Here is a 15,477-nt window from a genome sequence, read left to right as displayed (position 1 = left end):
AGGGCATTATTCCTGTTGCCTTTTGCCCATCACAAGGCATTTTAAGTAAATATGCATCTGTAAAGCATACATTTTATATTTGAAGGGTTATTACCCCTATATTTCTTTGGTGGCTCAGCTAGCATCCAGACTGTCTTACACTGATGATGATTTTGTAATAAAATCGAAAACGTTTTGTTCTGATGTAGCCCTTTAGGGATTTTAATAAATTTTATACCTTTTACAAAGGATTTATTCCAATTTTTGTGATTGATGGTATACAGCCAACTACAGGAAACCTTTTCTTTCCTTGTGGATTTTGTTAAAGTGTTTAAAAAAGGATTATATTTGTTTTTTAAAAAACTTGTAACATTAAAAGTAAGTGAGTTACGCTCAAAATATTGTTGGTCCCTTTTATTTTTTGGTAAAAAAATCGCGAAAATCACCCCCTAATTAGCATCACAAATAAACTTTATCATTACCACTTCACAAGTTACTTCACCTTTGTATTATTTATATGATCTGTAAGTTTCATCGGTTCAAAGTGCTTATTTTTGAAAAAGCTGTAGTTAAAATGGCTTGAACGGATAACTAATCACGAGTTAAGCAAATTTTGAACAGCATAGCATAATCAATTTTAGTATAACAAGAAAACAAAAAAGGAAAAATATTCAGAACAGCAAAACATACATTTTATTACCCCTTAAGAATTTTGGTATTACTAATAATTTTTAAGTTAATTCCATGAACAATTCCATTTTTTTTAAATAAAAAAATTTTTTCATTTTAAACCCAATTTTTTCAAAACTCAGCACTTTGAACCAATGAAACTTATAGTTAATATAAACAATACATAAGTAAAGTAACCTGTGAAGCGGTTACGACCAATTTTATTTGGAAAGCTAATTAGGGGACGATTTTCGCGATTTTTGTAGCAAAAAATAAAAGGGACCAACAATGTTTTGAGCGTAACTCACTTATTTTTAATGTTAGAAATTTTTTTAAAAAACAAAAACAATCCTTCTTTTAAACACTTTAAAAAAGTTGTAATGAGTTTTCCCCGAAAAAAGCTCTGTTTTTTGGTTATTTCACATTGAAATATTCGATTTGGAATTTGATGAAGAAGAATCTACTTTTCATTAGCTACAACTCTGCTGATACTGGGTCTGCAGACCTGGCACGTATACCATTTTTTCAATTTTTTATAAGCTATATTTTTACTAAGAATGTTTTTTCGCTAGAGTACTAATATTTTAAGTTATCTGAGAGAAACCGTCCGTAAACATGTTTTTTTTTGTTAAAAATGAACATATTCACTCGCAAATAACTCGAAAAGTATTGACTTATTGAAAAAACTCTATAGAACAAAAGTTACTTAGAATTAGTCAGTTTATCCAATTCCGGGCCTATTTTGAACGTATATTTTTTCACTCACGAGAAAATATTTTTCAGCCCGTATTTCCCAATTTTTGTAAAATGGACGGGATGTAGAATTGTAAACTTTTTCTCATAAAATAATAGACAATTTCAACTACCCATTCCCAAATTTTCATCCTTCCTTTATTTTTTTGGAGGTTTTCGTAAAATTTTGTGTTCCTTGATCGGGCTACACGGAGTACCCGGCGTTACCGAAGGAGGCCGTTTTGTCCGTCGGCAATCAACCTACCTCCTACCTACGGCATAAATATAGCCGTAGGGTATATTATAATATGCTACATCGACAATAAAAAACTCTAACAGGAGATTGTAAAATATACGGGTGGTCCCATTTAAAATTACGTATATTATCCACATATCTCATATTTGGCAACGTCAAAATTGCTGAATCGTCTAATATACACAGTGATGTGGGACAGAATATACATAACCAACTGTATAACATTTTGTTGCTATATCATACGTGTCACAGATATCGTTATTTTTTCATACTTTACGCACGCACAGTATAATATGTGTACGACGTTATTCGTAAAAAATGAAAAACAAAAAGTTTGTTTATAATTATGTTAGACAGAACGTAAGTTAAATTAAAAACACGATTACACAAAAGTAAACGTAATTAATCTGTAATAAGTGTTTTAAGAAATAAAAAAAAACATCTAAAAAACAACTCAATAAAAGTAAACGTTATAGACGAACTAACTGACCCAATTAAAGCTGGAAATGGGATACGATAAGGGAATTCCATGAGTCCTTTGTTGTTCAACGAGATTATGGATGAAATTAATAATAAAAAAATAAAAAGTAAAAAGGGATACCAAGATGGAGAAAAACAACTTAAAATAATCTGCTATGCAGACGATGCAATACTATTTAAAATTTCTCACAGTGAGGATGACTTACAACGTATGCTGCATCAATTTAATGTAGTCCTCAGAAAATTTAATATATTAATCTCTCCATTCTCCAAAAAAGACAAAACGCATTGTTATAAGAGCAAGTCCAATAAGGTGTAAATTAGAGCTGGAGGGTCAGATAATAGAACAAGTGATGAAGTTTAAATATCTTAGCATCACACTATATAGCTACGGAATATGGAGAAATAAAAATATCGAAGAAGAAACGAAAGGCAGAATTTACCAAACAGTCAGAAACACAACCTGACCAAACAGCGGAGATAAAATCCTTCGAAAAATCGATTGTAAGATACTATGCGGCAGAGCTACAAGTACAGATATACGACGGAGATGCAAGATGTCTCCAATAGTAAGTGAGAAGACCACGAAAACGATGGAACGACAACTTACTTGAGTTACATTGAAAACAAAACAGAAAGAGTCATGTCTATACAAAAAGAAGAAGAAATAAGAACGTGATACCTGCAAAACAGATGAAATAGGAAGAAGCAGAGAGGACAGAAAAAGAAACCAAATATGGAAGGAAACACCAAAGCTAGCACTAGAAAGCAAAAATATACCGAACGGAAAGGCCAGCATACGAATACTAAACAATAAACATACTTGTCATTATCTCGTAAACTGCTGTGATTGAAATGCAATCGCCCATATGCTACACAAGGTGCGATAAGTTGAAGAAGGAGATATAAATTAGCAATTAAAGGAATATTTATGTTGCTGACGACTGACGATATCATAGTTTTTGTTACGATTTTTATTAACAGAGTTGGGATAAAGTATGGAACCAAGCAAATATCTTTGAAACGAAAAGAACAATATTTATGAAACTTTGCATGCAAGTACAGTGACGCAAAAGGCATCTGTTGAAATATTTTTGTTACTACTCCACTTCCGGTTTCACCGGAAATACCCTCAACTTATTTACTTTAAATGGGACACCCTATACAGGGTGTCCCAGACTAATTTACCCACGCTATATCTCTTAAACGAATAGAGATTTTCGAATGGGACAAAAAATGATATATTCTACTTGCAGTACCCTTTAATATGGCGTACAAAAAAAATCATCCCCTAAATATTCATCCCTTAGTTACAACCCCTAACTTTAATTTTTTTAATAGCACCCTGTAAATTTTTTTATAGTTTTGGATGTGGTCTTTTATCGTCTATTCAACACATTTTTAAAAATAAAATCGGTTCGTAAATAACCAAGAAACTATCAGTTTATTTTTGTTAATTGTGTGTCCCAGACTAATTTATCCAGGCTATATTTCTTAAAAGAATAGAGATTTTCGAATGGGACAAAAACGGATCTATTTCATTTGTAATACACTTTTATATGGCGTAGAAAAAATTGATCCCCTAAATATTCCTCCCTAACTTACAGGGCGCTATTAAAAAAAATAAATTAGGGGTTGTAACTAAGGGATGAATATTTAGGGGATAATTTTTTTTCTATACCATATTAAAGTGTATTACAAATGTAATAGATCAGTTTTTGTCCCACTCGAAAATCTCTATTCGTTTACGAAATATAGCCTGGAAAAATTTGTCTGGGACACATAATTAACAAAACTAAACTGATATTTTCTTGGTTATTTACAAACCGATTTTGTTTTAAAAAAATGTGTTGAATAGACGATAGAAGACCACATCCAAAACTATAAAAAATATATATACGGGGTGCTATTAAAAAAATTAAAGTTAGGGGTTGTAACTAAGGGATGAATATTTAGGGGATGATTTTGTTATACGCCATATTAAAGTATATTACAAGTAGAATAGACCACTTTTTGTCCCATTTGAAAATCTGTATTCGTTTAAGAGATATAGCGTGGATAAATTAGTCTGGGACACCCTGTATATTTTTGCAGATTTTAAAAGAACTTGTTATTTTTAATTCATACATACCAAGTTTGGAAGGAAAACCTATTAAAACAAGAAATAAATCTCTTTACAATTAAAAAATAGGTTAACTTATTTACGTTAGACCAATGATATTAAAAATAAAAAAAGATAATTTCAAATGTTGAAGATGTTTGCTGTTCACCTCCTGACAATGTGCAAGTTTGTAAATAAATTCGTGAGTCACTTTTTGCAAGATTTCTCGACGTATTAGTTCACATTCATCAATTGAAGACACGAGTGGATGAAGGTGCTATGTAACATTTTTCTAAAAACGGTTTTTTTGTATGGATGAAGGTGTTATGTACCTGTTTATCACGTGGCCACATTAGAATTCTAAGATTCGTAACAGAAGTCTAGGTTTTTTAAAGGATGAAGGAGTTATGTTACATTATTTTCCAGTGAATAATGGAAGAAGGTGTTATAGGCACAAAATACCTTCATCCACATTCATGTAATATTTTGTATACCTTCGTCATATGAATGATGGTGTTAAGTGACACACATAACCCCTTCATCCACTCACTGGCCATTTTGTTTTACTTGGTGAGTTGGTATTGCGCGCACGTGTTCTGTGTCATTGTTACAGTTTTTTGCAGTAATATCATAATATTAATGCTAGTTAACATTTATAATGAGTTCCAGAGGTAAACAAATGTTAAAACTAGTGCAGGAACAAATAAACTGTGAACAAAATTTGCCAAATGATGAAAATGAATTCACAGCAAGTTCTAACCTCAACATTGAAATTTCAAATGTAACAGGTAAGTGCAATCCTGTTGTTATGAAATAATTAAGTTTTATTATATTTTGGGCAATAGGTATTTAGATCATAATATTTATATAAAAGTGTAAATGAGCTGGTTGAAATACATAACCCAACTATCATCTGTTATAAATATTTACACTTGATTGCTCCGGGGATTCCCCTATCTTTTCAAAAGTAATTTTTAAACAATAATAATTAGGAAGAATTAAAATATAAGTATAAGTAAATAGCTGTTTTTATTTTCAGATTTGGAGGGGACCCAACCATTCTTGTCAGACAGCAGTGGTGATGCTGAATACTTTCCGAGTAATGAAGGAAGCAGTTCTTCAGGAACTAGTGTCACGGAGGACGAAGAAAGAGCGGACCACAGTCATGTAAAAAACCTTGTTGGAGGTACATTCATTTCTGGAGACAAAGAAGGAAGCGGGATTATTCAAAAGCCTATAATTAATCCTTCTAACGGGTCTAACGAGGTTGACCAAGAAAATGAAAAACAAAGAAAGCAAAAGATTTTTTCAACGACAGCAAAAGTTTCCAAAAAACGAAAACGAGATCCAAATACGTGGAAGAAACACAAAGCAGCTTTAGATAGAGCAAAAGGTGAAGAATATTTGTCTTACAAAAACATTCCCGTTCCAAGAAAGGAGCCAGAAAAAGGTATTCTTTGTAGACAAGGCTGTAGATTTTCTTGTAGCACTAAATTTTCAGCAGATGACAGGAAGGCATTTTTGGATGAATTTTATAGACTTGATATTAATGCAAAAAATGCTTTACTATTTAAATCAATCATTAAAAAACCAGTGTTGAGGGAAAGAAAAGATGCTGTTAAACATAAAACTGCGTCATATACGTATAACGTTACAAAAAATGGATTTACCGTAAAGGTGTGCAAAGAAGCGTTATGCGCTCTATACCAAATAGGCAGAAAAAAACTTGATGTTATAAAGAATCGTATAAATAGTAGTGTAGCAGCACCTCCTCCAGATCGCAGAGGTAAGCACTCCAATAGGCCAAGATGTTAGGGATTTTGTGATAGAGCACATAAATAAATTTCCTGTCGAAGAGTCGCACTATTCCAGAAATAGAAATCCTCATAAAAAATATCTTTCTCCCCTACTAAATGTGAGCAAAATGTATGAGTTCTATCTTGAGGAATGTAATCTGGCACAACTTCCTGGAAAATTTAGAATTAAAAAATGTTCATATTCCAACATTTTTTCGCGAGAGTTTAATTTATCATTTGGGTATCCGAAAAGTGATACGTGTAGTATCTGTGATGGAGGTGAATCTAACGATGGACATAAAGAAAACTACACAGCATCAACTAAAGCGCTCAAAGTTGACAAGGAAAAAGCAAAAGATTCAGACAACTTGGTCTATATTACAATCGATATGCAACAAACAATGCCACTGCCAAAAATAACAACGTCCAAAGCATTTTACCTTAGGCAAATGTGGTTTTATAATTTTGGGGTGCATATTACTACAAAAGGCCTAGACAAAGCATGTTTTTGTACCTGGACCGAAGATCTTGCAAACAGAGGAAGTGCAGAAATATGCAGTTCTCTACTCAGATATATTGAAGTCGACGAAAGCATCACCAAAAAGGATTATCTGATCATCTGGTCCGATTCATGTGCGGGCCAGAACAAGAACTTCCACATGATTTGCCTTTATCAGTATCTTATTTTGAAGGGATACTTCCGTTGTATTGACCACAAGTTTCCTGAGGTTGGCCATACTTACTTAGATTGTGACAGAGACTTCGGAAGAATCGAGAAGGTTTTACGAAAACACGACACGGTATATGTAGCAGATACGTACCGGGAAATAATTTCAAAGGCTAGCCGAAAAAATCAAGTCATCGACATGGCTCAACACTTTAGAAGGATTGCTGATCTACCGCAAAAACTTCATCTTACTAACAGAAAAAAGGACGAACTAAATGAAACAGTCAGATTTGGAGACGGTATTAAATGGATAAGAGTGGAAGAGTATGATTCCTATTTGTATAAAGAATCATATGACGAAACAGTTCCTTTTAGAAAAGTAAATATTCTTCAAAATAAGAATAGAACAGCAGCGCCAGAGAATATTGAAATCGAAAGAATTCGGGAGAAATATGGAACTATCTCTGAAGAAAAAAGAAAAAATCTCCAAGAACAGCTTAAGTTTGTAAAACCAGAATATCGATATTTCTATGAACCAATCTTAGAAAAAAAATAATGTATTACGTTATATTACTGTTATTACCTTATATTAAGCAATAACATCTTGTTAGCTGATTAGATAAGTTTTTCTTTAATACATGATTCTTCCATAAAACAGTAGTTGTTTTAATTTCTTTAGAATTATACAGTGGATGAAGGTGTTATGTACTGTTTTTTTCAAATTTTGGTAAGACACATTTTTTTTTGTTGATATTTTTTTCCGTGAATAACATATTCCATATACTAGTAACGACATAGAAAAGTTTTTACCTAATAAAAGTGAATGTGAGAAAAGTTTACAATGAAAAACTTTAACCTTAATTTTCTCAAAATCTAAATTTTGTAACATAGCACCTTCATCCACTCGTGTCTTCAATTATTCTTTGTCTCAAATCCTGCCAGCATGTTTGTCGCCTAACGTAAACGCGTGATTTTAGACCTAACGAGATAACAAAGAAAAAAATCTAACGGGTTAAGGTCCGGAGAACGAGCGGGCCACTCTATGAATCCTCTACGTCCAATCCATCGATTTGGAAAATTTACTTCCAAAAAATGAAAATTCACCATAACCGATTATCATTAATATTTCAATACGATCTTTTTCACTTAAATGAACCATTTTTAATACAACTTATTTCTCTCAATTAGTTCAGTAACAGTTTTACCTACTATATATACTAAATTCAAATAAGTCATACAGTGCATGTAAACAACAATTTTAGTCTACGGTGTGGATTGTACTCGTTTATTTCCTACTACGTTGTATTAATACAAAAAATTATCTACAGACACTTTTTAACAAATTTTTTCTACCAAATTTGATATGTATGAATTAAAAATAACAAGTTATTTTAAAATCCGCAAAAATGTACAGGGTGTTCCATTTAAATTAAATAAATTAAGGTTATTTCCGGTGAAACCGGAAGTGGAGTAGTAACAAAAAATATGGAAACAGATGCATTTTGCGTCATTGTACTTGCATGCAAAGTTTCATAAATATTGTTCTTTTAGTTTCAAAGATATCTGCTTGGTTCCATACTTTATTCCAACCCAGTATACATAATTCAGATGAGCATGAGATTTCATCTTGACAGGGTATTGAAACAGAAGAATTAGTAACAGAAATACATTTTTTATTTTAAAAATCATAGAAACTGATAAAAAACTTCAAACTGAAATCCATAAGATGTAGGTTGTGTTTACTTTCTCCAACATAGAAGGATGAAAAAGATAGAGTTAAATAAACTATATAAATATAAATTAAATATAAATATAAATTAAATTTATAATATAAATATAAATTTTTATTAAACAAACTTTTTGCGGATTAATATATTTTAGTATGTGCAACATTTTCTCCTTACCTTGCTCACCCGACCATTGTCAGTCTGGTTAGAAATATTCGTGTTTACTTGGTCGCTATTACTAACAATCTCATTGAAAGCCTCTAAAGTTTTGTCGTTCAAGATTTCAGATAGCGTTGGGAACGTCGGAGGGACACTATTACTTCCCATAGTAGTACTAAGAACAGTAATAGATTCTACTACCACCAAATCAGGTTCAGCCGTGCTAGAGTCACTTGTGCTTAGAGTATTGGTACTACTTTCAGTGGCAGTTAATTTTGTGCTTTCTAGATCCAATGTGCTGGCATTAATACTATCTTGAGGTAAAGTAACGGTGTTAGAATTCAAGACAGTAGTAGAAGGTAAAGTGGAAGTTGAAGTAGTACTACTTTGTTCTGTGCTGAAAGGAAGAGACGAGGTGTTTGAGGTTTCTAAAGGTATAGTCGAAGGAATAGTTGTGGGTTCTGCTTTAGACATAATAGTAGTTTGTGTGTTACTTGGTGTTACGGTAGAGGTAGAAGTTATAGGTGGTGTAGTGGTGCTAATTTCGGACAAAGTAGTTCTACTTTTCGCTTCTGTAGTGGTAATAGGAGATTGGGTTATGGTAGTTTGTGCTTTTGTAGAGGAGGTAGTCGCTTGAGTTGTGCTGGCAGCTACTCTATTTGATTTCACATCTACAGAAGGAATAGTATTCTGATCATCCTAAAAAATGTACAAATAATTGACTAAGATAAATTAGAGTCCCACTTCCTTTTTGCGGTGAAATGGATTAATGTTAAAAATAAAGAAATGGTCACAAGGTACGACACTCTATGTATAGTCTGCAGAGTTCTTAATAATTAAAAAAGTTTAGGACTAATTACCATTTCAATATTTTATCACTCGAGTTTAGATGCATATGTACAATATATAAAAATATATTCTAAACATGAAAAATTTGATATATACAGATTAACAATACATATTATTTATTCCTACAGGATGCTTCATTGGGAAACATAAATACTTGAATGGTGAATAGACGTCACTCGGCGATTTTTATAACCGAGTTAGAGGATGTATTATCTATTTGGACCATTTTTTCTGGATCCATAACTTTAGAGCAACCTTGTATATTTTTTTGATATTTTTTTGTTACTCATAATAATATGTCTCATTTAGAACCCAAACGACCCAACTACTAATCACAAGAAAAATCCAGATCCGCAAAAAATCTAATAAATTCATTGTGACATTGAAACAATATAAACCTACCACTTCAATTTTTTGCGCAGACAATAGGGCTTTTCATTCACAGTCATTTGTTTCGAGCTTCTGTCATGTGTCACATAATATTAATATATCTACGACATAAGTTATTGGTATATACCAATGATACAGACCAAAGACGTATGACGTAGATATATTAATATTATGTGACACATGACAGAAGCTCGAAACAAATGACAATCGATGAAAAGCCCTATACAATGACTTTCATTTTGAAATTATTTTGAAATTTTTAATATCTCTGAGATTCAAAAGCAGGTATTATTAACTTTTTTCTATTCTCATACTATAATATATATATATATATATATATATATATATATATATATATATATATATATATATATATATATATAAAAAAAAAAAATATAAGGATCTACATCTCATGTTTTTAAATATATATATATATATATATATATATATATATATATATATATATATATATATATAGACTTTAGTTTTTTATTGAGGTTGCAGTCATTTATTTCTAAGGGGCAGGGTAAGAGAAACTCTGTGTTATAATCAAGCTTTCGCAAAATTTATTTGCTTCGTCAGGATTAGAACGTGAGGTTTGTTCCTTAATTTGACATTTCTACAAAACATAAAATATCTAAAAAAATCTTTATCCTAATGGTTTTCAAGTTTCAATGTTTTAATTTTTACAATTCATGATAAAAAATATGATTTAATAATTTAGTTCTAAATTTGACCAATCTATTTGATTTATATTGTTCGTAAGGGGATTTTTCCACATTCTCTATTTCATCTATTTGATTTCGTACGAGTGGTCGTTAAACCAATAACCTTGGATCTTTGGTTCACTGAGTGTGTTTCAAGGATCTACATCTTATGTTTTTAAACATATATTTTACTTACTTTAAGTAATTAGGGAATTAAAACTTGAGACTGTCATTGTCGGATTTGCCGTAGACTTACGCACCTTCTATGTCTAGGTCTCGAATGTTGTTTTTTGATTAGAATGTGTCTAAAGATATTCAACCTCTTGTCTTTACCGACGAGCCCAGAGAGGTTGAAGAGGGCGAAACACATTTCTAAGAACTGGTGTTTGGATCTTTGATTCTATTCGAAAAATTTTTCCCAGCCCGAAATGGTGGATGTGTGAATTGTTCGTAAGGGGATTTTTCCACATTCTCTATTTCATCTATTTGATTTCGTACGAGTGGTCGTTAAACCAATAACCTTGGATCTTTGGTTCACTGAGTGTGTTTCAAGGATCTACATCTTATGTTTTTAAATATATATATATATATATATATATATATATATATATATATATATATATATATATATATATCAATTATTATGCTTTCACTACCTGTATCATAATGAACTTCATTATGATAAAGGTTTTCATTACGATACAGATTTTTAACCAATAGAATCGCGATATCGTATTCGCAATGAAGGTGGCACACGCGCAGTGACCAATGGCGAGTCAAATACATACCCTTTGACAGTTCTCAATATGTAAACAAACTGTCAAACTGACAAACTATTTAATTTGTTTGCGTTACAAAATTAATAAGCTTGAATACATTTTTGTTGTGAATGATCATTGAAAAAATCTTGTATACAACTTGCATTTAATTATCATTATGAAGCTCGTACGCTTCAACCGCTAGGCGGCTCGTTTCGTATCTCTCCTACTCGTTTCATAATAACCATCATTAAATGCTCCTTATATGATATTTATCCTTAAATCCTTAAACGATCATTATACCATCAATAATAAATTATTAAAATTAATAAATAAACACCTACTCATTTTAAAAATAAATAATACTCATTTATTACATTGTAAATTATTACCCACTTAGTAATCACAATAAAAATCCATGTCCGGATTGACAATGTGACCTTGACACAACACTCTGTATATTGAAATTTTCAATATACAGAGTGTTTGTGCACCCTTGAAAATATCACAAAAAACTAATTTTAATGGTTCGCTTCCATTTTTTGCGCAGACAATTAAATTACTTTAATTTTGAAATAACATAATGTCGAAATTTGTAAGAACTTTGAAAACTCTAACAAAACATTCGATACAATTTTCAAATTAATGTCATTAAATTGTCTGCGCAAAAAATTTAAGCGAACCAATAAACTTAGTCTTTTGTGCTCTTTTCAAATGTGCAAACGGATTTTGAACATTTTAATATAGAGGTTGTTGTTAGAAGGTCACAATTATTTATATTTTTTTATTAATCTGCTCCTTTTTTCTTGGGATTAGCAACTGGGTCGTTCCAATATAGTAAATAAGTATTGATTATTTTTAAAATAAGTAGTAGTAAAAATAGTATTTATTCATTAAATTTAATAATTTATTATCAAAAGTTAATAATACCTAATTTTTAATCTCAGAGTTTTCAAAAATTTCAATATACTTAATTTCAAAATTAAAGTCATTAAATTGTGTGCGCAACAAATTGAAACGAACCTATAAACACAGTTTTTTGTACTCCTTTCAAATATGAAAACTAATTTAAACATTTTAATATACACGGGGTTTTTGAAGGTTACAATGATTTTAAAGTTGTTGTTAATCCGGATCTGTATTTTTCTTGTGATTAGTAGTGGGGTCGTTTGGTTTCTAAATGAGACATGAATATCAAAGGAATAGACAAAGTGGTTCTAAAGTTATTGATTCAGAACGAAATGGGCAAAATCGATAAAACATCCTGTAACTCGGTTATATAATCGGTGGGACAATAAATGTGGTATATCTAGAACCGCCTCAGTGATCTCTATTCACTAATAAGGTATTTCCGTTTCCCAGTGAAACACCCTGTATTGTTAAAAATATTATCAAAAATTGTTACATTTATCATCTCATTTAACGGTTTAACATGTAGAAGAATATATTTTTGTTTTAGTATATCTTTACAGCCTTTTTGCGAATGTGTATTCATGTCACCATCACCTACTAACATGCAAATGAAACTACTTTATCATTATTTACAAGACTGTAAATTGTGCGCGTGTGTGAAGCAAAGTGAACAAATATAAACTCAAGAGATGATTTTGAAGCCGAAGAAGCTCCAATACCCAAAAAAGTTATCGACAAGAAGTACCGTGTTTATATTTATATTTTCCGGGGAGCTTCCAAGGTCGCTTGTTACTTGGTTACTGGTTATTTCTGGCAAAGGTGGAGGGTTTTCACGTGTATCGAATCCCCTTACCCTTATTATCATATCCATGGGAACCTCAGTTCCATTTGGGAATTTCTTTACGACAGTGTTGTTAGGATACACACCAATAACATAAAATGGAGCATTAGGTTCTACCTTTGGCCTCTTACGTAAGATAGTGTTATTGTTAAGTACAGCAAAGATGAAGTAGTCAGGAGTTGATGTATCGATTCTATTCTGTACAGGTTCTTGAATGAAATTTAGTTTTTTACTGGATCTGGTACCATTAGTTTGAGTGTTATTTACAGTTTCAGTACTACTTGACATATACCCACTACTGTTCAAAGCATCAGTACTATTTGACATAGAACCACTACTCATAGATTCAGTACTACTTGACATAGGACCACTACTACTCAAAGTTTCAGTACTACTAGACATAGGATCAGTAGAGTTCACAGTTTCAGTAATACTTGACGTAGAATTACTACTATTTACAATTTCAGTACTAGTTGACATAGAATCACTGCTGGTTTGAGGTGAAGGTTCAGTAGTTATTCCCACAGTTGTGATCTCTAATGTATTTTCTTTAGTAGCTTCTTTAGTAGTGGCACTTGTAGTAGTAGCTGCGTTATCAAAATTGGATCTACCAGCTATATTTACTACAGTAGTGGAAATAATATCTTCTAATGTTACTGTGTTAAGAGAAAGGTCGTTAGCAGAAAAAACAGAAACACTTCCAGGACTCACTTCAAATCTTTGGAAAGAAGATGGCGTGGTGAATGTAGTAAAGAAACTACTAACGTCTATAGGGATAGTACCGAATTCAGTGCCAGCAGGAATCGATGGAGTAAAGTTTTCTGTAGTAGTTCCAATAGTAGAAGGAGAATCGCTATTAGTAGCAATATTTTCTATTATAGTATTTACAGAACTATTAACAATCTCCGTATTTGATGTTGCACTTTCTGTAGATGCTAATTCTTCCAAAGATGTAGTAGATTGAGAATCAACTGTAGGAATTACTTCAGTGGAAGTGGAGATGGTAACTGTTGTTTCAGTTGTATTAGGTATTTCAGAAACAATTTGAGGAGAAGTATTTTCAGATAAAATAAAATTAGAAGATATCTGTTCAGTGCTAGTGGAAGATGAGACAGTGGGTGCAGTAGTCAACTCAGGAGATGCAGTTGATAAAGGAAAGAAAGTAGTAGAAACAAAAGGTCCTCTACCAGGAGTTCTATTATTTACATATTTTGGAGTAACAACAACTTCTTGTTGTTGCGGTGATACCAAACCATTTAAGAGATCCAACAATTTACGTACAGTTTCTTTCTGCTTATTTTCCTCAGAAAGTTCATCTAAAATACTAAGTGGAAAGATTGTAGTGCTACTAGGTGCAAGAAGTGGTCTGCTAGTGGAAGACTTAGTCACACTAGATACAGGCGTGGTAGTGAAAGAGGTCAAAGTATTGAAATCGATACCTACTTGCCCGGCACTCGTAATATCTGTAGCTTGAATAGCATTAAGGGAACTTAATATCTTCTCTATTATTGTCGTGGGATTTTCCGTTGTAAACGGAACGGTGTCATTAGATTCTGTTGTTTTTGACGAATCTGTTAAATCAGTCTGTCTAGATTTTTTTGGCGATAATTTTAATATCGCTGATGGGGATTCTGTTGTCGATGCTGTACTACTAAAAGGGGTGCCCGAAGATGGCGGGGTGGTGGATCTTGCGCTGATTGAATTTATTATTCGTTCAATAATGGAGACTGTCTTTTCGGTGGTGCCATCATTAACCTTGAGAAAGAAATTTTGTTACTTGTTTGCCAACAATCAGTTTCTAATAAAATCTATAGATGTTTTCATGGATTACAAATTTTGTTTCTTTTATTTTGATATAAAATTAAAATAATTTCAATAAAAGTTGTACTTAGGTATAAGTAGGGAATGTTGGCTTTTAAGTAGATACCTAGCCGAGCTATATTATGGCATATTCAAATGTATTTTTATATACCAAATATAAAAATTTGTAATTAGATATTGTTTTCAGCCTTATATAAAGGATGGGCCAAAGAAAAGAGTCCACCTCGATATTTGGCAACAGTTCTTAGATTTTAGGAAAATGCCGAAACAGGTCGATTTTTATTTTTAAATTACAATTTTTTATTTCATACTAGTGACGTCATCCGTCTGGGCTTGATGACGTAATCGATGATTTTTTAAATGGGAATACGGGTCGTGTGGTAGCTCATTTGAAAGGATGTTTAATTATCTACTCAGTAATATAAACAATAATATCATTATTTATACAGGGTGGCCAAAAAATAATTTTTGAATTAAATTAATTGACGCAAAAAGAAGAATGTGTGTAATTTATTTAACTCAAAATACATTCTATTGCTATCAGCAAATATAAAAAGATGTCTATTTGACAAAATAAACATTGCTTTTCGCTCAAAATTAAATGTTCAAACGGTCAAGAGGTAGGTGGGAGGC

The 15,477-nt window shown here is 31.8% G+C and overlaps 1 protein-coding gene across 8 annotated transcripts in view; it reads right to left on the bottom strand.

Moving 5' to 3' along the window:
* The window catches only part of LOC126881421 (mucin-17-like), a 440,757-nt gene that overhangs the window by 44,326 nt on the left and 380,954 nt on the right, over nt 1-15,477 (bottom strand). For 4 of the 8 annotated variants that reach the window (XR_007696844.1, XM_050645687.1, XM_050645688.1 and 1 more), the window contains exons 9-10: nt 12,928-14,778; nt 8,585-9,265 (exon numbers count right to left, since the gene is read on the bottom strand). Coding sequence is in view for 7 of the 8 variants with exons in the window: in XM_050645687.1 (XP_050501644.1) it covers nt 8,585-9,265; nt 12,928-14,778 (2,532 nt within the window). In the remaining variant the exon portion in view is untranslated. The remainder of the gene's footprint in view (nt 1-8,584; nt 9,266-12,927; nt 14,779-15,477) is intronic. The other 4 variants (XM_050645690.1, XM_050645691.1, XM_050645692.1 and 1 more) reach the window with 4 other exon arrangements.

The sequence above is a fragment of the Diabrotica virgifera genome, chromosome 3 (assembly GCF_917563875.1).
Source record: "Diabrotica virgifera virgifera chromosome 3, PGI_DIABVI_V3a".
NCBI lineage: Eukaryota > Metazoa > Arthropoda > Insecta > Coleoptera > Chrysomelidae > Diabrotica > Diabrotica virgifera.
Note: the sequence above shows the minus strand (reverse complement) of the source record. Positions and strands in the feature narration are given on the sequence as shown.